At 39.6% G+C, this 25,411-nt stretch overlaps 1 protein-coding gene across 4 annotated transcripts; it reads right to left on the minus strand.

Moving 5' to 3' along the window:
- Positions 1-33: 33 nt before the first annotated feature.
- On the minus strand, positions 34-25,235 carry LOC125233683 (serine/arginine repetitive matrix protein 1). 4 transcript variants are annotated; one of them, XM_048139765.1, is made up of 13 exons: positions 25,137-25,235; positions 24,676-24,871; positions 22,986-23,114; positions 20,737-20,834; positions 18,996-19,078; positions 17,784-18,337; positions 17,256-17,399; positions 8,095-8,374; positions 7,080-7,306; positions 6,358-6,497; positions 5,374-5,496; positions 4,465-4,586; positions 34-4,062 (listed from the first exon to the last, which is right to left on the minus strand). In XM_048139765.1, the coding sequence occupies exons 2-13, from the start codon at positions 24,742-24,744 to the stop codon at positions 3,881-3,883; spliced, it is 2,151 nt and encodes a 716-aa protein (XP_047995722.1). In that variant the 5' UTR covers positions 24,745-24,871; positions 25,137-25,235; the 3' UTR covers positions 34-3,880. The 4 variants fall into 4 exon arrangements, with proteins under 4 accessions (XP_047995722.1, XP_047995720.1, XP_047995721.1 ...); XM_048139763.1 differs by having other exon boundaries at positions 22,986-23,120; XM_048139764.1 differs by having other exon boundaries at positions 8,095-8,371; positions 22,986-23,120; positions 24,673-24,871.
- Positions 25,236-25,411: the final 176 nt, after the last annotated feature.

Genomic DNA, 25,411 nt, shown 5'->3' on the forward strand with positions numbered 1-25,411 from the left:
ATTTTGAGTCATATTGTAATAAAATAATAAAGGTTCATTTTAAACATGTTGTATTTCAATTTGCTTATAATGTCATGATAAATATAATTTATAACAATTACATACTTAATAAAGTAATCATTTGCCGTAAGTGAAAAAAAATCTTACACCATTTACAAAAAAACAAGGCTTTGGGTAGCTATCCATACATTGCTTCGTAAATTTTAAAAATCCTAACTGGCCAGATCTCCCTACCGTAAATTTGTACCTTAATATTCTTTACTAAATACAGTCTATGTCCTATCCTTGGAATTAAAGTACATGATTAATTTATGAAGCGCGCGCTCACGCCATGATAGCTCGTACCCTCTTATACGAAATGCCTTTCACTTTGATTACACGTTTGATTTTGACGAAATTTTCTCAATCTGACACATGAACTGTAGTCAGTATGCAACTGCAGATACGTATATGTACTTATATTTTAAAGAACTGCCCACGTTTTGGTGTAGTCAGTAAATTTCAAGTAAATAATTTACTGGAATGATTCAAGATTTCGTTTTGTTTGTCTTTTTTAAAGTATAATGTTTTAAATACATATACGAATAAAATTATCATTGTAACAAATCTTGCATTTATATTCCTTGTAAATACTTTTTTTTTACTTCCTTGACGCTGATCTTTTTTATATGCCTTAAGTCTGTTAACATTTTCGTTATAATGATAGTAATTAAGTTGGTAAACAGTACGCTCTTGCCAAAGAGATTTAGTCTATGTTTCACATAAGGCCAGGTTACAAAAATCACATTCAAAATCAAACAGCGTAAACAATTTCAGGTATTTCAGTTACATTTTAAGCGTAAAATTCTTGGTACAAATAACCATTAAGTATAATCACTACACATAATTGTGTATTTAATTTATGCTCAACAATATATGATCGACATACCTATATGAAGCTAAAAAGATAATTGTATTTTTAATAGACCCCAGAATTTTTTTAATAATTTTAAAAATCACAAGATACTAACATTAGACTAGTTTTGATACTAAAATGGCAACTGAAAAGTTGTATGGTGTACATAAAATATAACATTACACGTACTTATGTAACGCATTTATTATTTATATAATATCACTGCCTTGTTACACGTCTATGTGAACGATTTTATGGCCCGACCAACAAGGAGAAAAATGGCTGACAAAAAAAAATTCATTACAATATCTCACGGTGTAGTCTGTGCGGGAAGAGTCAGAAGTGTATAGGATCCCATACAAAAATATCGTAATAATTACAATATTGTTGGTATCTTTCGTTTTATGCCTACATTTTTAAATACAACTTCATCAGTATCTACACTATCTACGTATGTATGTATTTATACATATAAATTAAAACGGCGCATGTTCAACCATACAGTAAAATATCATGACGAAGAAAATCGGTCAGTTTTTTCACTTCCTTGTTGATAGGTATTAGATGAGGTTTACATATTTGAAACGTTTTAAAATTCAGAATATTCAAAATTAAAATGATTACAATATAGAATTCGTTATAACTCATTGTACTAAATGTTTTACACAATTTGGATAGATCACAATTTTTTTTTTTAATTAGTTGATATTCGTCAGGTATTATGTTTATTAGATGGCAGTACAATAGGTTATAATTCATGTAATTTTCCCTTTCGAGTGCGAGAAGGGTATGCCACAACAGAGGGCCTACTGTGGACACTACAGATCGTTAATTGGGGGCATCTTTCTCTCTCACTCCAATTACGCGTAAATGAGAATAATGCCAACAATTCGTGAGCTCCAGTCTTCGCGGTAGGCCCCCAGCCTTAAATGTCTTTATAGGAGCTCATTGAAACACAAATAATGTAAACCTCATAGTTGTCTGCAATACTGTTCCATTTACTAAGTATACCTTTGATAGGTACCCCGATGTCCTCAATATAACTGCTATTTACATTAAAACTATATTTACAGTCCTGGTCACCCCAGAGGGATAACCATGCATATTTACATAATTCTAAAATTCCGATTACTAAAAAAATTACACCTATTCACTGTTAAATTTTAATGTATATGTAAAATATTCTGTACATATTTTTTTATTATTTTCTGGATTTCGAAAATTGGATAATATATTATGTTAACATTATCTACAAATTGTCTATACATGCATTTAATCGTACCAATCGTCTAAGGTGAAATGAGACAACGAGCGAAGCGAGGAGGAATATGATTGTTAGAGTCTGCATTTATAGTTAGAGAATAGAAACATTGGAATCGAGAATATAAGATTGAAAAGAAAAATGGGTCATATAACTCGTTCGTATTGAACAAAGTATTATCAAACTGAACCAAAGCTGCCATAAGGACTTCTTAACATAGTAATCATTGTTGTGCACATGTTTATGCCCAACTATTTTATCATTTATCATATTAGTTACAGAGCTGTTATGAACTTACTAGTGACTGCACAACTAGTACGTATATGGCATTTGTTCAGTTTTTGTACAGCATGTTCAATAGTTTTTTATGTTAGTTGTTAAAGCTCCTCGCTTAACATTAATCGCAATAATCGCTATGATACCTCAATGCCTCATCAAGCACAAAGTCACTGGCTCATAATAACTGTTTAAAAAAATCGTTTTATTGCTTACGGATCAAACGGCAGTAGACTTAGATAGCGCAGCCACAGTAGACGCAGCAAAAACAATACACCCCATAAAAGGTGAAATCAGGTAGATAAAGTTTTGTTTTAAGTGAGATTACTGATTTTGATGCTTTTACTGTGACTTGATAGCTCTATGATTATAAATTGCAGTAGTTATTTGAAAAATACGTTAAATAGAATGTACAATTTCTCATTGTAATGACGTTTTTAAAACGAAGCTGCAATCACAATGATGTATTTTTAAAATACTACTGCAACCAATGTAACTTCTCACAAAGCACATTCAATACTGGCATTACATATTTTGCTTACATTTATGTATCTAGATGTACTTACACACCAGAACACACCTTAAACGGTGCAAAGCTTATATAGGAACCATCCCTCTAATAAACATTGACGAAACGTCAAATCATAGGTAACAGAGATTCCATCATCAGATACGAGTACTTTCCAAATTTACAAAAAACTTAATTAAAATAAAAAAGGGCGAAAAAATAAAGTCTAAGACATAAATACATCAAAAGGGCAATCATACGTTGCAGTAAAATCATATCACAAGAGTTGCGCGCAAGCGAATTCATCATTTAAGCTCACTTTTAACTTAATATGTCCAGAGTATAACACATTCAGTCGAAAATCTCTACTGAAAGTAAGTTTGTAAGTAAACTACTCAATATGTACCACACTTAAGCAATGTTTTGTTTCTCGAGTATGGTACAAATATTGAATGATAGATGTAGAGGTGCGGCGCGTCACTTTAGTATCTGAAACGGAGCGGTTTTCATGCGGACCCGCCGCGTTTAGTCCGATATTTTTTTTCAAATTTAGATTTATTTTACTTATAATAAAATTAAGTAGAAGTATTCATGTTTATTATAGTTCATAGAAGCCTCATTTTTTTCTACAAGTGAATGTCGCGCTATTCAGTTTTCTCTAGTTAATTCGCATCGTACGCATTAAGTACGTTCACATGCGGTTTTATCGGCGCCATTACAACAATCTAGTTTTCCGGCACATACCGAAAGGGGGCAGTGTGGCCCGTCATACGCCCTCACCGTTTACGGGTCCCCGGCGTTTTATCCGCAACGATTTCGCACAAGAACGCCACCGGTCCATTCGACACTAACGCGCCGCACCTCAAACGCACACTACACTCGGTCCCGCCTTCACCGAATCGAACGTCACTCCGCACGGTATATTCCACTGCACACGGTCTTAGCTGGGCTCGGCGTGGCGGACACAAGTGGCCTTGAAGAGGTCGTCGTCGAGCGTCCAGCGCTGCGCGCGCGCGCACGGTACGTGGGCGCGCGCGCGGCAGCCGCGCGCGCCGCACGCCAGCCCCGCGCCGTGCGACGAGCACACCATGCACCGCGTGCCGCGGCACGACCACACCGCACCTGGGTAACACGCCAATCGATCAATACAGGATTCCATGTTATTTCAAAATCGATGCTCGATGATATTGATTGTGAGGCGATGCTCATGACGGAAGGCGAGGGCCGGCTCACACCGGAACGGCAGCGACGCGGCGAGCACTTTTGGTGTGAAATAATTTTAAACTTTATTTACATATTTAAAAACATTCAGTCGAATTGAGAACCTCCTCCTTTTTTTGAAGTCGGTTAAAAAGACCAGTATCATTTGACTAACTCAAACTGGTCGCGCGGCCGCCCTCGGAGACGCGAGCGGACGCGCGTCGCCGCGTTTCTTGGCTGCGGCGAAACTAGCATCGCCACCGTACGCTAATAGTTTAATTATTCTCTGTCAGTCTCTTGACATACTTGCGACTCGATACTTACTTGCGAGTCCCCAGAGCCTCGCGCCGGCCGCCAGTAGCCCGGGCGCCCACACCGCGCAAGCCTCGTGCAGCCACGCGGACCCGGCCGCTTCATATTTCCGTCGCGTCGCTTCGTCCAATGCCCTGGAAATATGATAAGATATTTTATTATTATTATTATTTAATAAGCAGGCAGGCAGTTAAAGAACTGATATAGCCCGTATCCAGTGATCATTGTGACAGTAATCATAGCCGAGTTGTAGATGTGATGTGCTTGTCTAGTCTATTTTTAAACTGATTCACATTTTGTGCTGAGACCACGTCTTCTGGGAGTTTGTTCCAAGATCTCACTACTCGATTGCTCAAAAAGTGTTTATAAGGGTTACTGTGAGATCTATCACTCTCTAGCTATTATTTACATGTCATGAAAAAATTATGATTAGTTTTATTACATCCAATAACATAATAAAGATAAACTATATCTATTGTGACATTATCTACTTGTTCCACTGATATACGGATGGAAAAAAGTGAAATTTAATTTTAGGGTATTATGCATATATCACGAAACGAAACGCTAGTAGGTACATCACGTAAGCACTGTGCCCTGGATTTCAGCTAAATCTGTAATTGAAACAGTCCGTAGTGGCTTTATGCACCAGTATAGGCAGACCACATCAACAATACAAACATTGAACAGTTTCAAAAAGCCAGGTCCACACAGTGTGAGGTACGTCGCAAGGCAATGTATTTGCAAACTCAACAAAGTCCAACGGAGACATGTCTCGGTTGAGGTATGTTGCTTGTTGCAAATAAAAAAACGTGCCCTGACTCGGCCAAGGCTAGTCTTCACTAACCATTTGTCACGTGAGGACATTGTCTCGAAACGTGTCTGGCTCTGTGTGGTCCCGTCTATAGCTAATGTAAATACCTGTACTCTTCGCAGTCGGTTTCGAGAGGGTAGGGCCCGAAGAGGTCCCCGAGGCCGGCCGCGTGGGGCCCGCGCTCGCAGAACACGCATAACCACGTCGCGTCAGGCGTCGTCGCGTCGTATCTGAAAACGGATCATTTTAACTTGAGTTGTTACTTATGATGTCTTTAAAAGTTTTTAGATTTGGCGGCGAAGTTATAAAAAACAATCAATGTAGTCGCTGAATAGTGTGCTAGCATTCCGAGAACAGGAAGAATATTGGGTTAGGAGCTTAGATGAGATTAGGTTTTGGTAAGTTCTCTATAACTATCTATAAAAGAAAACTTGAAAATCTTAGCCATTTCCTAAATGGGCATTGTGTCGCAAGCAGAGCATGATGTACTACAGGTGTCCTGTTGTCACGTTCATAAGTGACCGGCCACACCAGACCGTCGCGTGTCTCGGGGCGCGCAACGGGCGTCCGCGCCACGCCGCTTCAGTGTAATTAAAAAAACGTCTCCTCAGTACATTTTGTATAGGAAAGACGTAAGACGCGCCCCAGGTGGCGTGGCGGCGGCGGGGCGCGCGCCGCGCCGCTCGGCGGCGCGCCTTACGTCTTCAATCCCTCCATGAAAAAAGCAAATCACTGTATAAAATCATGGGGTTCAAGCTCCTGGCACCTGAACAACGCCGTGGATTATCACTGGGTAAACGAATACACGGTAATACACTGGGCTGAAGCTTTTAGTAGGCTTGAGAAGCTTTTAGTAGATTTTGAACCCTTATCAATTATGCAGCATAATTTCGCTATCACCGTAGTCCTAACGTGTTGCAGTGCAGGCCTCGCGTGCGCAGCCCGTTGCGGAAGTCGTCCTCGTCCGACGCCGCATTGATTACTAACAATTGACAGCCAGGCAGAACGAGGGAATTGAACCTCACCAAGGTAGTTTTAGACTCTCCATGAGCTTGTATCCATTGGGTGCACTAATATATTCGCTATCGTACCGTAGTCCGAGCGTGCTGCAGTGCAGGCCTCGCGTGCGCAGGCCGTTGCGGAAGTCGTCCTTACGCCGCGGCTCCTCGTCCTCGCCCGTGGCCGCGTTGATCACCGACACAGACAGCGGAGAGTCGCGCGGCCCGCGGATCTGGTAAATTAAGCAATCAATATTTACTCTGTGAGTCTCGGAACCAATGGCTTACACGCACTTGAGGTTCCTACCCCAGTGCTTGATGGCAACTGATATAAAATGACAAATCTAAATAACAAATAGCCTAGAGGTACTTATACCACACCTCGGACACTGGCGATCAAATATATGAAAGAGGCGCGTTCCTAGCACACAGTCTAAGCTCGTGTAGGTGAACGCGTACTACGCTTATATGAGTGACATATGACAGGTCGACTGTTCGCGTTTTTGACAGGCGGTAACTGTGAGGTAACCGAGAGGGGGTGGGTGGCACTTTCAGCGGGGAGCGGGAGTGGCCATACTGTACTATAATACTCTTTATTATACTGTGCTTATACTGAACTCTGTTCCATAAAGAAGCACCACACATTTTGTACGATATTAGCACAGTTCAATATTGAAAGTCAAATTAAATGTGCAATTACTTCCCGAGTCATAAGAATCCTTGGTCTCATGCATTCTTCCCTTCTCTCCCTTTCTTCTTATTATATTCCTCTCGCCTTTTGTGGATTCACCAACTTTATTAAAAATGCAACATACCTGTATGTATGGCCCCCTCGACCGCCCGGAGCTCGCATTGCTGCCCGAATCATAAGCGTCCTTAGTCTCCTTGGCCTTCTTTCCCGGCCCCTTCTTTTTCTTCTTATCATACGTGTCTGCTCGGGAGGCGCGACGCGCGGCTTTCCTCTCGCCTTTGGTGGGAGCGGATTTTCGCCGCTTCCGCGCTTTTGTCGTTTGAGGTTTCTCTTTTTCTACTGGTTGGTCGCCTGAAATGGAAATAGGGTCGATATTTGAACATGAGAATGTACGTGGAAGTTATTTTGTTAGAAAAAAAATCCTATTGACTTTCTAATTGTATAAAACTTTTAAAGATTAGTTTAATAATGTAAATGCTGGTTATTTATTTATATTGCTAAATATTAAGGGCAGTGTTTACGAAAGTGTCTTGGTAGAATTAAAAAGTATAAGTAGAGATATTTAAGTTTTTGAGCCTCGAAAATATTAGCTAGTATTTTTTTTCGTGGTAGTACTTATTCTATCAACTATTATTTATTACGTTGTGATATTTTTGGTATCGTTTACAATTTATAGTCACTGTTTTAGAGGCAAACTGTGATGTAATAAATCGTTTTTACGATTCGAGGTTTTCGTTTTCGCGAACATGTCTCTAGGCTGATTTTCGACGTCCACAAAGTTAGACGCACCGGGTTCAGTCGCTAGATAAGGACGGTCGGGGAGGTTAAGTTGGTGCGGTTTTTGAAGTCGATTTTAACATTCGTAATATGTGAAAACGATGAGCGAGGTAAGGAAACTGTACGGTACCAGGGGCGGTTAACTCCGCGATTCTATCGCCGCGCTACAAGTACAGGCGGCCGCGAGTTCGCGGCCCATTAAGCGGTGACGACCTTCGCGCGGCGCAATAGAATTCAACGTCGGCCGCTCGCGTGCGGTCCGTTTGTTAACGTAATTAAGAATTTATAATGGCGGCATTTCGTGAAGGACAAAGGAGCTCGCCTTCCGTACTCGCAGTATTATATATATTTTGTGACGATACCTTCTAGATCTCGGGGCGGCTCCTCGATGCCGGCGAACATCTTCTCGAGCTGGTTCTCCACCTCCACGAAGCTGGCGGCGGGCTCGGGCGCGGGGGCGGGGTGTGCGGGGTCGGGCTCGGCGGGCTCGGCGGGCTTGCCCTCGGACGGGGACTGCACGGGCACGTTGGCCGAGGCGGCGTGCGGGGCGCGCGGGCGGCGGCGCGGGGCGGCGGCCTGCCCCGGCGCGGGCGGCGAGGGGGCGGACGCGGGCGCGGGCTCCGCAACTGGCTCTTCTACCTGCTAACGATTACAAATAATCACTACTCTAAAACGTCTCTCTTTGTAACGTCTAAAAAAATTTCTGATTACATATTTACAAAATATAGCAATACTAGCTTTTACCCGCGGCTTCGCCCGCGTAATAAAAGTATTCATTAAGATTTTCATTTGGATCCTTAGGTTTCTCTGTAGGTATATTTATCTGCGATTATTTCGATTGCACATAATACTTTTGCTTGCAATGATTGTAGAAATATTACACATCGACCACAGCGTAGGTAATTCTATATACGCTGGGGAAACCTTTATAAACATCCCACATAGCCCGTATTTCGACACTATGATCGGTGGGTAAAAAGTACTTTTTTCTATTATCCCTTACAATTTTTTACATTTTGCTTATACTTACCTATCGCAAACGTAATCTTCAAGCAAGCAAACAACGATCGTCTTAGAGCACATTGATTGTAAGAGACCGCCGACCGATTATCCGTATCCCTCTAACGATACCCATATTATCCGTATCCGTATCGCTATCGCTAACGCTATCGCTAACGCTATCGCTATCACTATCGCTATCGCTACCGCTATCGCTATCGCTATCGCTATCCCTATCGCTATCCCTATCGCTATCCCTATCCCTATCGCTATCCCTATCGCTATCCCTATCCCTATCCCTATCCCTTATCAAGATGTTTAATGATATAACACTAAGTTCTCGCGCTTTGTACACATATTTAAAGTCACATACAGGTCGAACGCGATTAATTAAGAGGGGGTCGTACGAAATCCTCGAAAAGTGCACTCGGCGTTTAACAAATGCTGCTCACATTTCTAAATTAAATGAAATAAAATAAATGTAGTTATTATCTTAAAGAGTGTGTCTACAACTTTTGACTATTCACAATCTCCAATTATTAACGGTGTAATAACTAAACCCACACAAAGTTGACCTAAAATGAGAAAAACGTATGTCGCCGTTTAGTAAACTTTGTTAAAAAAATTCAATACTTTAGTTATAAGGTTAAGTGATTCTAAAAGCCAGATAAATGGACTACAAGTTTTGAGGTTTTTTATATTTTTCCTCTCAAAGGCAACAAATAAATTTTACCTTAAATTTAAACTATCGTAAAATTTCCATACATTCGCCATTGCTGTCAGAATTCTCCTTTCGATTAGACGCCGTGATATAATATCTTAGTTTGGGTTAAAACGTAGAAGCTAAATTTGGCCCACTTTCCGGTTTCCGATTGAGCTGAAATTTTGCACACATATGTAAATCACGTGACAATGCAATATTATGGTATAATATCATGGAGGTGATCTGATGATGGAGCAGAAAGGTGGTCAGAGGAACTCTGTTATGAAACGTCGTATCCCCATTGAGTAAGGGGTTTTTAAAAACATCTCTTAGAGCAATAGATGATTGTTGAAAGAAAGGTACAGTCGGCTAAGGTAAAGCTTGTGCCAAAAATGAATTTTTTGCAAAAAAACTTATTATAAATTGGGAGGTGTAATTTTTTATTATCTCTGTATTTCATTGCGAAGAAAAACCGGGCGCGTCGGGCCACGGTCAGTGTAGGGTTCCGTAGTTTCTGACATTTTACATATTGACAATTTAGAAAATACCGTAATTTGGGGTGAATAGGATTCCGGGGGTATATAATGCTATTATATTTTTCCACATATTCCTTCTATTTTCCGCAATAAAAAGTAGGAAAATAATATATTTAGGGGCATGAAAATGTCTGTCAAAGTTGGCATTCAAATTTATTGGATTCTTTACTCATTTTAACTTCATTTTGTGTGAAATTTTGTTCAGAATTTGTTCGTTATCCTTTTGAATGTAGTGTATACCTACACTTCTAAAGTTTATGTTTAACAGAAAATCATAAGACATATCGTCACTACTTTTAAAAAATCTCGTAGCTCATGCTTCTCCTCAAAGTTAAAACGCAGTAAGTCTATATGCATTCCATACATACTACAATTTTCTTTTCATTGACAGACGAAGATACAAGTTTTTTTAAAAGTAGTGACGATATTTTAATTTTTATAATGGTTTTCATGAAGAAAGCGATGCAACTGTGTTGGGGAACATTTACGGGATGAATAAATATCCGCGGCCTGAGGGGTGAATAGGATCAGGAATGGGGGGAATCGGGTCGCAAAGGGGGTGTATAGGTTTACGAAGGGGGTGATTAGGGTCGGAAGAGGGGTGAATTGGGATGTGTGGTCAATGGTTGTCAAATTGTATAAAAGATATATAACTTACCTAAAGTGATGTTTTTATGAATGACCTCTCTGTATAATTATGGACGCAATTTAAACGTCAATGTATTGCTTCGTAGTTAGACTAGATACAAGAAATTAACATTTAGAAATGTTAATTACACTTCTGTCAACCTCCACGTTTCACCCATGGTTGCTATAATATAAATGGATTAAGAGTTTTGAATGATTCACGGTTATTTTCATTAGACTTATATTGACCGGGATATAGACCGTGATTACCTTTTTGAAAAGGTAATCACGGTCTATATCCCGGTCAATATAAGTCTAATAAATGGATTACTTTAAAATAAAAGTCATAACTATGAAACTATACAACTAGGGAAGAAATTTTATTGAATAATTTTTGATTTGTTCTTTTTCAAGTTTATATAAATAATAAATTTTCAATTCGCTCAAAGGTTGGAAGAGACACCTTATAGGGATAAGTTCGCCTTTGTACACCATAACTATACTGTATTTATATGTCCTAACTTGTCTTATGTACAATATGTAAAGTGTTCACATACATACATCCATAAATTAAAATAGATATTATACACGAAAGAAAAAACGACAAGGCCCACTGGTGGCCGAGCCGGGAATCGAACCCGGGTCTTCAGCTTAGTGATATTAAAAAAAAAACTATACATTTATAACCTTTTGAATTTTGGAAGTCGGTTAAAAAATCCGGCCAAATCAGAATCTTTTTTCGCACAATTGTAAAACTAAATTATCTTTACTACTTACCTCCAAAATACTAAATGAAATGACATCTACTCGTATTGCGACTTAAGTAGTTTGCATAAATTAGTAATCCAATTCACCTAGAGACGGCGCTACACTTTGGGCTACTTAGTACATCGTTTTCTGAAGATTTTGGGTTCATGGGGTCGGAACGGGTATGAACTACCGTAATTTGTGGTGAATAGGGCCAAAACCGACTTTTGAACGTCGATAGCACTTTTTTTATATGTGCCATGCTAATTTTTTACACAAAAAATCTTCCAGCGGTGTGAACTTCGGTTTGTCTTTGAGAATATGTCGTTTTATTTAGTAATTTTCGCTCATCCTAACGTTGGGGTGAATAGGGAAAAGCGCTAGGGTTGACTCTATTGGACAACGAACAAAACCTGACCTGGGGGCCGATTTTTGAGTCTCACGGCGTTCGAATTAAGAAACATGTCACTGAAAATAATAGGCGATTCACCGTTTTCAACCGGTATTTTAGTGACAGTGAGACTCAAAAATCGGCCCCCTGTCACGAGCATATTATATTTATTTTACCAAAAAATAAGGAACTAATACGAGTATGTTATGAGTAGTCGGTTATGTATTAATAAAATAAATTTATCGAAATCTAGACATATGATAACCTTAAACCAACCTTTATAGTTAGATGGTGCTCTGACGCAGTGAACAAGTAAGTATGGTCGTGGGCAGTGCGGATAACGTGTCAAAATATAAGCATAGTTTGTTGCTATTTTTCATGTTTAAATCACTTCTAAAGTAACGTAGTGGGTATACAAGTAAAAGGTTCACAGTGAATATTAGCTTGCCAGAAATGTGTTTCTGCTTAGCTATACCATTGTAAGTATTGAGTTTTGTATCATAAAGTCAAACTAGGCATTTATTACTAATGATTTACTCTGTGGGGTGTCTTTGATCACTTGCATGGGGTAACATTGACCATACTGACACATAGTTGATTATTGTCTGATTATGTCACGGTACTTGTTGAGGCTGATAATTTGATCTCTTCGTGTGATAAATATTGAAACAATTGCAAATAAAGTTGGTGTTTCGAAGATGGTAGGTAATTTTTATTTTTGATCAAAGTAACCCCAAAATAGCGTTAAAGAGTTGTAATATTTGACTTTGCAAACCGTTTTTTTTTATCTTTTCTTGAGAGAAAATAGTTTTGCAAGGGATTACATTCGATTACCATTAAAAAAACATAGGGTATCAAAGTAACTCCAATGTCAGTTTAAGTTTGATCTCATAGTTTTTTTTTCTGCGTACATTATTTTGTTACCTTTCTAGATTTTTAGCAGGAAAAGACTAAAAAAGTTGATGGTCCCATTTTTTTTCTTTCTTTACATTTAATGGGTACCTAAAAATACCTATGAAATGTAGAAGCTAGGTACCCATTAAATGTAGAAGCTAGAGAAGTTTAAATTTCCCAAATTGTTCAATGTAACGCCTGTTTACGGTAGACACCGTGAACCTATTCTAATAATTCTCTTTTTATTTGAAAGAAAAATCGTTACGATACTAAAATATGCAATCTAAGATAAAACTGCTTTTCATATATAGTTACAAACTTAGCTCAGAATTTTTTTTTGTACAACTTTTATAAATTGTTCTACCTATCAAGTTCAAAATATTTTTTCATATTTGAGAAAATGGCCCTTATTGCCTGAAATACGGCAGTGATATTGACATTGATATTTGCTTTTTCGTATTTGGATGGTATTTTGACTGCACTGTTGTATTTTTTGCCATGCTAATTTGAACCTTATCTCTGAGCGATGTTTTTTTAATTTTCAGTCACGTCACAGATGTTCATGACTTAACATCTAGGTATTTAGCCATTTAAAAGAAACTACAAGGGGCTTTACAGACGTAGCGACTGCAACTGGTACAGGGCCTAAGCCATAATTTAAAATTATATTGTGATTTTTATATGTATTTGTGTTTTATTTAATACTAAGTATGAGTTTCAACATTTTCAACTCAAGAAACTGAAATTAAGAGAAGAGACTCGGAAATTGGGTAAGATCAAGAGTCTGATGCAGACGGCGATGGCGGTATTGGATAAGAATGCGTCGATATTCCCTGTCTTACTTTGTGTCTCTGACTTGACTGCTGCTAGCTGTACTCTAGGTATTCATTAGGTTTTTATTTTATACACATACTTTATTTTTGTATCAAACTAAATGATAAAAAAACCTTACGACCAAAAAGAATAAAGAAAATATCTGATAAGGTAACGGCGGCTATCAACGCGGGTATCGAAATCGACGTCCATCACCGCCGCATTTGCAAATACGCATTTTATAGGCAAACCGTCCAATTTCCTAGAAAAAGTTACTCACACAATGGAAGCCTGTTTAGTTGACTAACGCACATATAGGCGCTAGAGAATGTGAATGAAAGAAGACGCTCGCTATTTGACAGTTTTTGCCACGGGGCCGCAAGAAGAGGTTGTGTCATACTGACGCGTGACGCTAAACCTAAGTGAACTCCAATCTCATTTAGTAGTTTACGTAATAATTATGGCAAATAGGTGAAAGTTATGCATTTTAAATTATTGTTTATAGTTTTCTACATGACTTCTGAGTACTTTTTAAGTATTGTTTAGCCTGGAAATGTGTTTAAAGTGGAAATTAAATGACAGCGGTGAAAGGCGCCATTTCGTGAGTAGATTCTATTACTGTGGTATACCACAGTAATAGTTGAAGTAGTGATATTAGTTCTTTATGCTTTATTTTAAGTACATATATGTGATCAGTAACATAATTTCTTACAGTTGTTTCAATCTTGATCTATTCACGCTATCAAAGAACTATTTACGCGGTATATTCAACAAAACCTCAATTTTTAGCAGAAACTTCATTACTGATTTCGTAGTTTCTATGAAAACCGTTCATTCATAAATTTTTTTAAACATTGAGATAAAGTATGATGTTTACCAGTTATGTAAACTTGGTTTTAATATAAGGTTGCAATATTTTATTTTGATTTGTAATGAAAATACATCTGTATGACATTGTTTTTATTGGTCGGAATTAGATTTTATAATATTTATGCCTATTACCGATGTTACGATCAGATAACCCTCGGTAATAGAATATATAAGAATCTATTACCGATCCATGCAAAATTTGTTTCGGTCGGTAATAGGTTCCTATGTAAGCATCTATTACCGAGCGACTTAGTCTTGTATCAAAATATTATGATATTTAGTGTACCGTAAGTACAGATTTCTTAGGTGAAACTGAGTCTTCTTTGGGTATTCATAAAGGAGAATAGTATAGGTGTATATATTTGTCATAATTTGTATATTCAACCGTCGGTATTAAGCTCCAAATTTTGAGATGGGTTTCTGTTTACCGATGGCAGAAAAACACTGTCATTCATACCCTCGGTAATGAAATCTCAATTCGCGTTAATAGAACCGCAGCCTGCTCATTACCACGGTAATAGAAAATTTAGGTATGTTGGCTTCAAAAATTATTTTATGACATATAATAAACTAAAATGATCCAAAAACTCTTCAAAACTAATAGTTCAATAAATACTCTTCCATAAAAAAAATATTTGTGGTCGTTAATGAGCTTTGATACAACAGAACTTAATTTAGATAGAAGAAACAAATTCATATATTTGTATAGGGGCCGAGCGTGTCAAATTTTGTACTGAAGTTGATTCTTGCCTGTAATTTTAAATATGTCTCAGGCTCTTGATTGTTCATAATTTTTGTGTTGTTGCAATTGAATATCACGTAACGAGGCATTTTTTATGTTTTGGTTGACTTCAACTTACAAAAATTGACGCCCGAAAGCTGCAAGCTGCGAGTAAAGACGGACAACTCAGTGGATTTCACTGAGTTCATTTGACACGCTAAGTAGATACGTTTGCTTGATCTAAATACCCTTAATTTTTTGGAATCTTTTGAAATCTTCCCTCAGTACCACGTTAATAGGCGCCATTACCTTAGTCTTTAATACAACCCGCATATACGTAATGCACAGCACAGGCCTCTGAAGACCTGCAGGGCAATCATGGTCGCGCGATAAATGATAAAACATCGGGCCGTCCCTATTGCACTTACAAATAGTGCGATAGGAATGTTTTATCATTTATCACGCGACCATAATTGTCTGCCTGGAGGTATCGGCCTTCACACACGACTTTGAATAATGTTTGCGGGGATAGGCAGGCTGACGATTTTTAATCTAAGTATAGAAAAGTAACGCAAAATGAAGTGCAAAGTACTTTGCCTTAGTTCAAATTACTTTGCCTAGATAAACAATCAATTGAGTAAGGAACGTTATCTACATATTTAGGTAAATTTAAGTCACATGAGACATGAACAGAGAAGGAAAGCTAGATGATGCGTATTTTTTCTCTGTCTGATCGGTTTAGCCATGCTACCTTTTTTACAGTTTTAATTTCTCAAAGGAGGTCAGTAGTTGACTACAAACTCAAAATAACACTTTTGAAAAAAATTAAGGGTCACTGACCTTTCACAGTAAATTGAGGTAGTGTGAGTGAAGGGTGTTTGTGTGTGTAATGGGGTAATTTGACAGATTCTGAAAATTCTCCCTGCTCTACCCCCTCTTAACATTATTTTTACCTTTTTTCCCAACGTTTCGGCCAGGTTGCACTGGCCGTGGTCGCGGAAGACTGACGTCCCAGCAAAATGTCACCGGAGATGTAAACAACACAAAACTACCCGATATTAATTTATATAAATGTTCGGGGTAGACAAATAAATATAATCTACCCGCTTTTAGTTAATGTTTATTTCCCACCATGTTTATTTTAAAGGTAAAAATAATGTTAATTAATCGCGTTCGACCTGTATGTGACTTTAAATATATGTTTAATGATTTCTTATCAAGTGCTAAAATATAAAGTTTCATGGTTTTATCATTTAAAATTAAGAAATCCCATACAAACTTTCAACCTCTTTTTCAACCCCTTCATCCCTTTTTTTCGAAATAAAAAGTAGCCTATGTTCTGTCTCAGGGTCTAAAGATTGTCTGTTCCAAATTTCATCAAAATCGGTCGCGTGGTTTAAGCGGGAAAGCGTAACAGACAGACAGACAGAGTTACTTTCGCATTTATAATATTAGTATGGATTAATCGCGTTCGACCTGTATGTGACTTTAAATATATGTTTAATGATTTCTTATCAAGTGCTAAAATATAAAGTTTCATGGTTTTATCATTTAAAATTAAGAAATCCCATACAAACTTTCAACCTCTTTTTCAACCCCTTCATCCCTTTTTTTCGAAATAAAAAGTAGCCTATGTTCTGTCTCAGGGTCTAAAGATTGTCTGTTCCAAATTTCATCAAAATCGGTCGCGTGGTTTAAGCGGGAAAGCGTAACAGACAGACAGACAGAGTTACTTTCGCATTTATAATATTAGTATGGATGGATAGTATGGATTACTGTTACAAAAAAACACACACTTTCAAGCTTGTTATAAAAAAGTTGACATTCATTCGATTTAACGACTTACTCGTGTAAAAAAAACACTTTAACGCATCGACATAAGATCTTTCTCCGATTACATAACGACTAAAATTAAATTAGTCATTTACGACGCGAGTACTTAATCGATAACAAAACATCTAAAATGAATTCATTTACAATAACTAGTAAAAATTAACACTTTTGACATTTAAATAAAATTCATACACCACATCTCGATAAATAATCAAGTAATCACGTTATAATAAAATGAATTATATTTATACAAATACACAGAATTCACTTTCACTACAACATGACATGACCGATCCAATTATTATCAATTTACAACAATGTATGAAATTTACTGCAAATGACAATAAATGAAAAATTCCCAAAAAAATATAAACGTGAAATGAACTGACCTGCTGGTGCTGAACCTTCGGCGGTGATATAGGAGCTTCATCGGGCTTGTTTTCCAAGTCGCTCGCGAGTACACTTTTCAGCTTGTCAATGGTAACGGGGGGCTCGATGGGCTTCTCTGGCTCTTTCAGCGTGGGCTCCTCAACCTGTACATTGATTGTATTAAAGTTTTATCTTTTTACAAATAAGTTTACGTTTCTGGTATTCTTCATATTGTATGAACACTTATAACTTTAAAATCGTTACATGCGCGTCGCTGACCCTTAACATTTCACACTCGCGTTGAATTTTGGCAACTTTAGGTACTCATTGGCAGGACTATAATACTATAAGTAGTTTTATTTACATACATTTCATAGATAATTTGTAGTAAACTGAAGATATAGATGTTTTTGTGTTCCTTTTTAAGACAAACGTAGAACACCTTTCCCGGATCACGTATAGGATAGTTTCGTCAAGCGTTATTACAATTATTTTTGCTTAATAGGTAAAGAATGCTTAGTAGGTAAGTACTCCAAAGAAAAACCCACCTTTTGTTCCGTACTGGCGATCATAGCGGCGATATCGTCAATGGTCTCCGCGGAGCCGGAGCGCGTTTTTCTCCGTACCGGGGGCTCCGGCGGCTGCGGGCGAGCCTCGGGCCGCAGCTCGGGCCCGTTGCGCGCCGGCGACGAGCCGTTCACCTCCCGCGACTCTCGAGGCTCTAGGGGCGGGGACGCCGCGAGCGGGAGGGGGAGAGGTAGGGAGGGGACGCGGATGGTGCGTTCGGGTTTTCTTTTCCGCTTGGGGGCGCCGCCGGAGTCCGCCGAGTCCTCGTTGGAGGAAGGCGGGGAGGGGGTGGGCGCGGCGCGGGCTGTGACTATGACGCTGTGCGGGGACACGGGCGCGGGGAGCGGCGGCGCAGGCGCGAGGCGCTCCAGCAGCTCGTCCACCCGGTGGTGGCGCGGCGCGCGCGCGATGAGGGAGTTGATGGTGGGCGCGTCGCGCACGGACAGCGCGGCGCCGTTGGCGCGCGTGCCCACCGAGAGGTCCACCCCGCGCGAGTACGCAGCCGGAAGGAGCTCCGCGCCGCGCATTAGTTTTTCTGCAATTTAATAACAGTATCTTAAACACAAACTTATCCTAATAAAATAAAAAACCGGCCAAGAGCGTGTAGGGCCACGCTCAGTGTAGGGTTCCGTATTTTTCTCAAAAACTACTAAACCTATCAAGTTGAAAACAATTTTCCTAGAAAGTCTTTATAAAGTTCTACTTTTGTGATTTTTTTCATATTTTTTAAACATATGGTTCAAAAGTTAGAGGGGGGACACACTTTTTTTCCTTTAGGAGCGATTATTTCCGAAAATATTAATATTATCAAAAAACGATTTTAGTAAACCCTTATTCATTTTTAAATACCTATCCAACAATATATCACACGTTGGGGTTGTAATGAAAAAAAAAAATCAGTCCCCACTTTACATGTAGGGGGGGTACCCTAACAAAACATTTCTTTTTCACTTTTTATTTTACCACTTTGTCGGCGTGATTGATATACATATTGGTACCAAATTTCAGCTTTCTAGTGCTAACGGTCACTGAGATTATCCGCGGAAGGACGGACGAACGGACGGACGGACAGACAGACATGGCGAAACTATAAGGGTTAGTTGACTACTGAACCCTAAAAACTCTCTACATTAATATTTCACTATTAGAAAGACTGCAGTAAATTACGATCAAAAATATATTAAAATACTTACCTCTCCCTGGTCCCAAATGTGCATACAAGTCGGCCGGAGGCAGAGCGGCACCTGACTTCACATCACCAGGCGACGGAGTATGTCTGTAATAAAAATAACAACCCTGATTATTCTCTCTTCTAAGCATCTACAAAATATGTATTTAACTTACCAATTAAGTAAACTCTTACCATTGAATACAAATTAGAAAACCCCCATTTACTGTATGGTTCCACAGTTCCAAGGCACAGCCCTTACCTTGTCAGGAAGTATTGGGATCCTCGGAGTCAACATTTCGAGTAACGTCCAATTCCGTTGTCACTTGGAAGGGAAAGCTGCGTTGGCAACTTGGCATCCAAAAAGCTCGATGCTCAATAGAGCGAGGGGATTACTCCAGGGCAAAGACTGCTCTTGTACAAGTCGCAAGTTAGACCCCACATGAAGTACTGCTGTCACCTTTGGGCAGGAGTACCTGGATACCAGCTTGGACCCTTTGACTCGATCCAGAGACGCGCTGTACGAATTGTCGACGATCCCAAACTCACAGGCGATATTGAACCCATAAGTCTAAGGAGAGACTTCGTCTCCTTATGTCTGTTCTATCGCCTGTACAATGGGTTGTGTTCTGAAGAACTGTTTGACATGATGCCAACGGCCACTTTTCATCATCGCACCGCTCGCCATCGACAGGGCGCTCATCCACACACCTTGCAACCTAAATGGTCGCGCACCGTGCGGATTCAGAGGAATTTCCTCCCACGAACGCTCCGGCTGTAGAATGAGCTCCCTGCCGAGATATTCACGATGAACTACAGTATGGGGTGCTTCAAAAAAGGAGTGTACAAGTTTGTAATGGGTCGGCAACGCGCATGTGACACTACTTGAGTTGCAGGCGTCCATAGGTTACGGTGACCACTTTCCATCAGGCGGGGCGTGTGCCTGTTTGCCACCGACGTGGTATTAAAAAAAAAATCCACCACTTTCAAGTGACATCTTCAAAAACACATGAGCACCTTTTATAGCCGTACATGAGTAGGTAGCAGCAGCGGCTGGTCCATACAAGCCGATTCCCACCGGCTTGCCTAAAATTGATTACTAGTAAAGTACTTACCTAATGTTAAGGTAGGTTTCATTTTGCTTAGTGTTGCCTAGCAGAAATTTTCACCAGCCACCACTGGCAGGTAGGTAATATCGGGAGGAGTGGACGTATGTTAATACAGTGGCCTGTAATAACATGTTACTGCGCGTGGGTGCTTGTCCGGCGGAGTAGGCGTGTGGCGATACAGTTCCGGCGGCGTTGCCGTGTACCGGAACACCGAGTTGCCGGCTCCCTTCATGGCCTGCAACACGAGCGCCTGTTATATGGCCTTACCTGAGTAGATGCTTGTCTGGCGGAGTAGGCGTGTGGCGGTACAGTTCCGGCGGCGTGGCCGTGTGCCGGAACACTGAGTTGCCGGCTCCCTTCATGGCCTGCAACATACGCGCCTGTTGTATGGCCGTACCTGAGTAGATGCTTGTCCGGCGGAGTGGGCGTGTGGCGGTACAGTTCCGGCGGCGTGGCCGTGTGCCGGAACACTGAGTTGCCGGCTCCCTTCATGGCCTGCAACATACGCGCCTGTTGTATGGCCGTACCTGAGTAGATGCTTGTCCGGCGGAGTGGGCGTGTGGCGGTACAGTTCCGGCGGCGTGGCCGTGTGCCGGAACACTGAGTTGCCGGCTCCCTTCATTGCCTGCAACATACGCGCCTGTTGTATGGCCGTACCTGAGTAGATGCTTGTCCGGCGGAGTGGGCGTGTGGCGGTACAGTTCCGGAGGTGTTGCCGTGTGCCGGAACACCGAGTTGCCGGCTCCCTTCATTGCCTGCAACATAAGCGCCTTTTAAGGGATAAATATTATAAATGATTTTTTTTCTTAATGTTCGAGTTTTTTGTAATGGTTATAAGTGCTCATTGAGCACGTCTGTTTGTGATTTAAATCATGACTAATCATGAATGAAAACCGATTTACATACTGTTTTCTTTATTTTGCTTTAAAAATAATAATCCAAATGAATGAAAAATAAACACAAGAAAATTTGCTCAAAGTGAAATAGATCAGAACACAGACGTAAAAAATGCAAAAAATACCTCGACTTATATTATTGTAAACCGACATTTATATAAGAGATTTTTTGCATTCTACAGCCTATGTTAACAGTTATGACGCTATCATAGAGACATGCAGAAACACTTATTTAAGTATAATTTGCAATCTTAAAAAAATAATCCTCCTTAGAACTTGTACACTCTTGTTGCTGTGTACTTAACACAGCAAAAGGGAATGTACAAGTTTCTAATGGGTTGGAAACGCGCATGTGACACTCCTTGAGTTGCCGGCGTCCACAGGTGACCGCTTTCCATCAGGCGGACCGTATGCCTGTTTGCCACCGACGTAGTATAAAAAAATATGGCTAAACAAAGAAATAAGAACAGCTAATTTTATGCAATGAGTTTATCATTGTCATTTGCCAATGATAAAATTGGTATTATCTATCCCAGGATAAGATACAAACATGACAAGAGTGTAGACAACCTTATACATACATTCCAATAAATCTAAAGCTCGCATACAAAATTCCACCCCCCCTTTTTCGGGAAGTGGGGGGGGGGGGGGGGGGGGGGGGGTTAGGAAGAGCGAGTTAAGAAGACTCCATCCCTTCAACTATCTCCACTTTAAAAATCACGTCAATTCGTCGATCCCTTTTGCCGTGAAAAACGGACAAACAAACAGACACACACACTTTCCCATTTATAACATTAGTATGGACTATGGATGACTATCGATTTTTTGTTATTTAGGTACTAATGATATTTGATCAAGTGGCGTATCGACGGCGAAGTAACAAGAACTCCTAAGTACAGGTCGATTACAAAGATATGTATAACTTTTTCACCTTATTACAATGCAATAAGGTGAAAAAGTGGATACATATCTCTGTAATCGACCTGTACTTAGGAGTTCTTGTTACTTCGCCGTCGGTATATTATTTTACGGTCTCTTAAGACCATAGTAACAGTTGGCAGTAAAATTTACAGTAAAAACAGGTTGTTTAGCTAATATCGAATGAGTATAATTGTTTTAAAATGAAGTGAACGAATCTAGTTATGTACAGATGTAGTGCATAATAGTTTTCCATCGTATTTGCCGTGCCAGTTCATTCAACGTTACTATTAGTTATTATATTATTTCGTGTATTAAGACTGAAACAGCATGACATGTTAGTGAGTTCCGTAACAATAGGAAGGAAAATCTTTTGCACACTACATCTGTATCCGCACCTCCAAGCCTTCTGGTGTTTTGGCTATCCATTTGCGGCCGTGATACGTATGCGGCTTACGTTCAGGCACCCCTTAGCTTGTTTGCCTCCTATTTCATTTAAAAAAAAATGAATAAGGCACTGGTCCCAGCGAGCTAGTAAACTATGAGCTATCGGCTATAAAAACGAACAAAAGATAATCACGCCCGTGTAAATAAAAGAGACACGGCGATGTTTATAGTTACTCGCCCAGCGGTGAGCTATCAATGTCGCCGTGTCTCTTTTATTTGCACGGGAGTGCTTATCTTTTGTTCGTTTTTATAGCCGATAGCTCATAGTTTACTAGCTCGCGGTGGGACCAGTGCCTATGACTGATGTCACTGCGAGATACTCTCGCGCCAATCATGTGCTAGCCCTACTAGCTGGCTACGATCCTCCCAAGTATGTACTTGAGATTTTTTTGTTGTAAATATTCCAAAATGTATTTTGGCCTTTTATTTTATTGAGTAACAAAGGGTTCCTAATTCAAAAACAAAACAAATGCTTCCTGGATTCAAGAGGCTACAACTGGGTCTGAGGCCTGAGTGTTCTTATCTGCAGCAGGTTGGTGTTGAACTTTTATCGAGGGTTCCAAATTCAAAAACAAAACCAATGCTATGCCATGTGCTACGTCGGCTGTGGGTACTACAGCTTGGCCTGAGCGTTCTCATTCTCACCTGCAGCGGGTCGGGCGGCGAGGGCTGCGGCACGTGGTAGAGATGCGGCGGCGGGGTGGGCGTGTGCCACGTCACGCCGCGCTCCGAGGCCATGTGCGCCTGGGGCGCGCGCGCCAGCAGGTTCGCCATCTGCAACTGAGTGTGAGCGTTCTTAATACGATTTTGGACGATGCTGATTGGGCTAGCACCAGAAATCAATTTTTTTTTTAAATAGGTGGGTCCACACAGAGTGGGGCATCTTGCAAAGCAAACGTCCAATGCAGATGCGCCTTAGCAGGCTATATCTATCTATATTAAGCCCTTTGTCACGCTAGGACATTGCCTTGATCTGTGTGGATCCTCCTAATCAGTAACTATGCAGTTTGTTAGTATGTTCCTGTCTAGGGCCACCTACAAGATATATTAAGCATAACAATACGCATTTTACAATTCATCCCGACGTTTCGAACACGTTACAGCGTTGGTCAACGGGTGGCTGACGGGTGTCACCTGTTGACCATGAACGCTGTAGTGTTCGAAATGTCGGGATGAATCGTAAATTCATTATACGCGATTTAATCCATTTCCATAGTTTTATTTCACAGTTGTAACTGCCAAACAATTATTTTCAGGAATTAATTCCTGTAACAAATTACAAAATATTTTCAGGAAAACATTTGATTCAGTCATTGTTGGATACTGAATTTAAAGAAAATCCAAATTTTCATATATATCTACCTACCACTACATACAAACATTTTCATGTACCTAAGATATTGTTAATATAAAAGTTTTGATCAAATCAGCTTATCTTAGAATAAAATCAAATCTCTCACTACATCCATATATAAACACATACAGATTCGGCTAACATTTGTGATGACATCTCACTCATTTTCCTTGAGTGGTGTGAGATACAATCAGCCCATTGCAAATATCCACTAAATCCCTATATGTGTATTCTCACGATCATGTAAGCCAAGTTCTACAAGCCCTGAATCAAACTCTATACTTGTGAAATTATGTGCTAAGTGCATCCAGGCAAGGTCACAGTAGTGACGAAAAAGCACAAGTATGACTTCTTAAGATGATTGAAAACACAATCATGGTGTCTTTTTTCAGTTTGAGCACTAAATGGGGGTTTCCTTTTAATGATAAATACAACAATGAATTTAATGAATATCTAGTAATAATAGTATAGATCATATATACACAGGTTATGTACATAAAGAAAATGAGTTTTTGATAATTTGCAAGTTAGATTAAAATAATGACATAATATTATATGACCTTAGGCTGTTGACACAGATTTATGGCTGGATCAGCTGACATGCACATGTGCACTGATAACAGGGAGAACTAATATAAGGTACAATTTAACTTTGTAAACAAGTGAATTGTTAAATAACATGCAATTTTGTTAGTTTTATTGTTATGTGAATACATGGAATTGAAACATTTTATTTAGTAATTAATATTTCAGACCATATAAACATTCAAAAAGCTTTCAACTGTGCGATTTTGATATGATTTTATTGTGTCAGATAGTTGATATATTTTAGTGTGTCAGATAAGCTCATCAATTCATTGATAAGACTAAAGTGAATTGTTTTAAATAAAGTAACGTTCTACAAATAAACGATTCCAACAAGACCAGGCAACTAGGTTAAGAATGCTTTTGGGACAACAAAACAAGAATATAAAGTACCACCTGCAGGGGGCTCCAGCTAGAGCCCAGTTGCGCCTGCCGCCCGTTGGGGTTGTGCTGCGAGCCGGACATGGCGGTTCTCGACGCGAGTCCAGCTGAGTCCCACAACAAACACCCTCTCAGTCCACCATAATGATGCCGGCAATTTTCAAGCCTTCGCCCGCGTAACTCTTCTCTCTTACGACGTGTGCAGATCCTTCTGAAACGTTCCCATGCGAACACATTAATTTATCATCGCCAGCGCACAGCCTATCACTATCCCGAAACACCGTCAGCACTCTCACGGGTGTAAACAACACTTGTATCGAAGAAAACCAGATTTATTTCACGTGTGGAATGGTGTTCACGGGTCTGATGCTCACTTCGCGTGACATTTTGAACGCTTTTACATTTAGAAATTAAGCACTTTTGCGGCAATTTAAGACTTGAAAGACGTGTAAGGAATGTTGACTAACGTGTCTTACCGAGTTTAACTTTGTATATTGCCGAGAACTATCACAAATTATACAAATTTCGACAAAATGCTGTAAAATCACTTCCAACAATGGTGGCCGATTGGCGAATTTTTGAAAGAAGCTCCATCTAGTGACAAAATTTTTAGTCGTGTCGGTAAAGCAGTTTAACGGAAGCATGTTTTCGTATTGTTTATGGTTCTAAAAAAACCGTAACTTTACAAAATAAATTTAACTTTCATAAATTAAATTAACTTTACTCTTTCTGACGACCTTGTTTATTTTTA

Source organism: Leguminivora glycinivorella, chromosome 14 (genome assembly GCF_023078275.1).
Source record: "Leguminivora glycinivorella isolate SPB_JAAS2020 chromosome 14, LegGlyc_1.1, whole genome shotgun sequence".
NCBI classification, from domain to species: Eukaryota; Metazoa; Arthropoda; class Insecta; order Lepidoptera; family Tortricidae; genus Leguminivora; species Leguminivora glycinivorella.

Bases quoted from the DNA above. Each gene is read 5' to 3' on its own strand.
- LOC125233683 (XM_048139762.1), bottom strand. From the start codon at position 24,744: ATGTCCGGCTCGCAGCACAACCCCAACGGGCGGCAGGCGCAACTGGGC. The intron at 8,375-17,255 runs GTCAGTTCATTT...TGTAATCGTTAG, and splicing joins CGAAGGTTCAGCACCAGCAG to CAGGTAGAAGAGCCAGTTGC. The intron at 5,497-6,357 runs GTACGATAGCGA...ATCCGTTTTCAG, and splicing joins TGCAGCACGCTCGGACTACG to ATACGACGCGACGACGCCTG.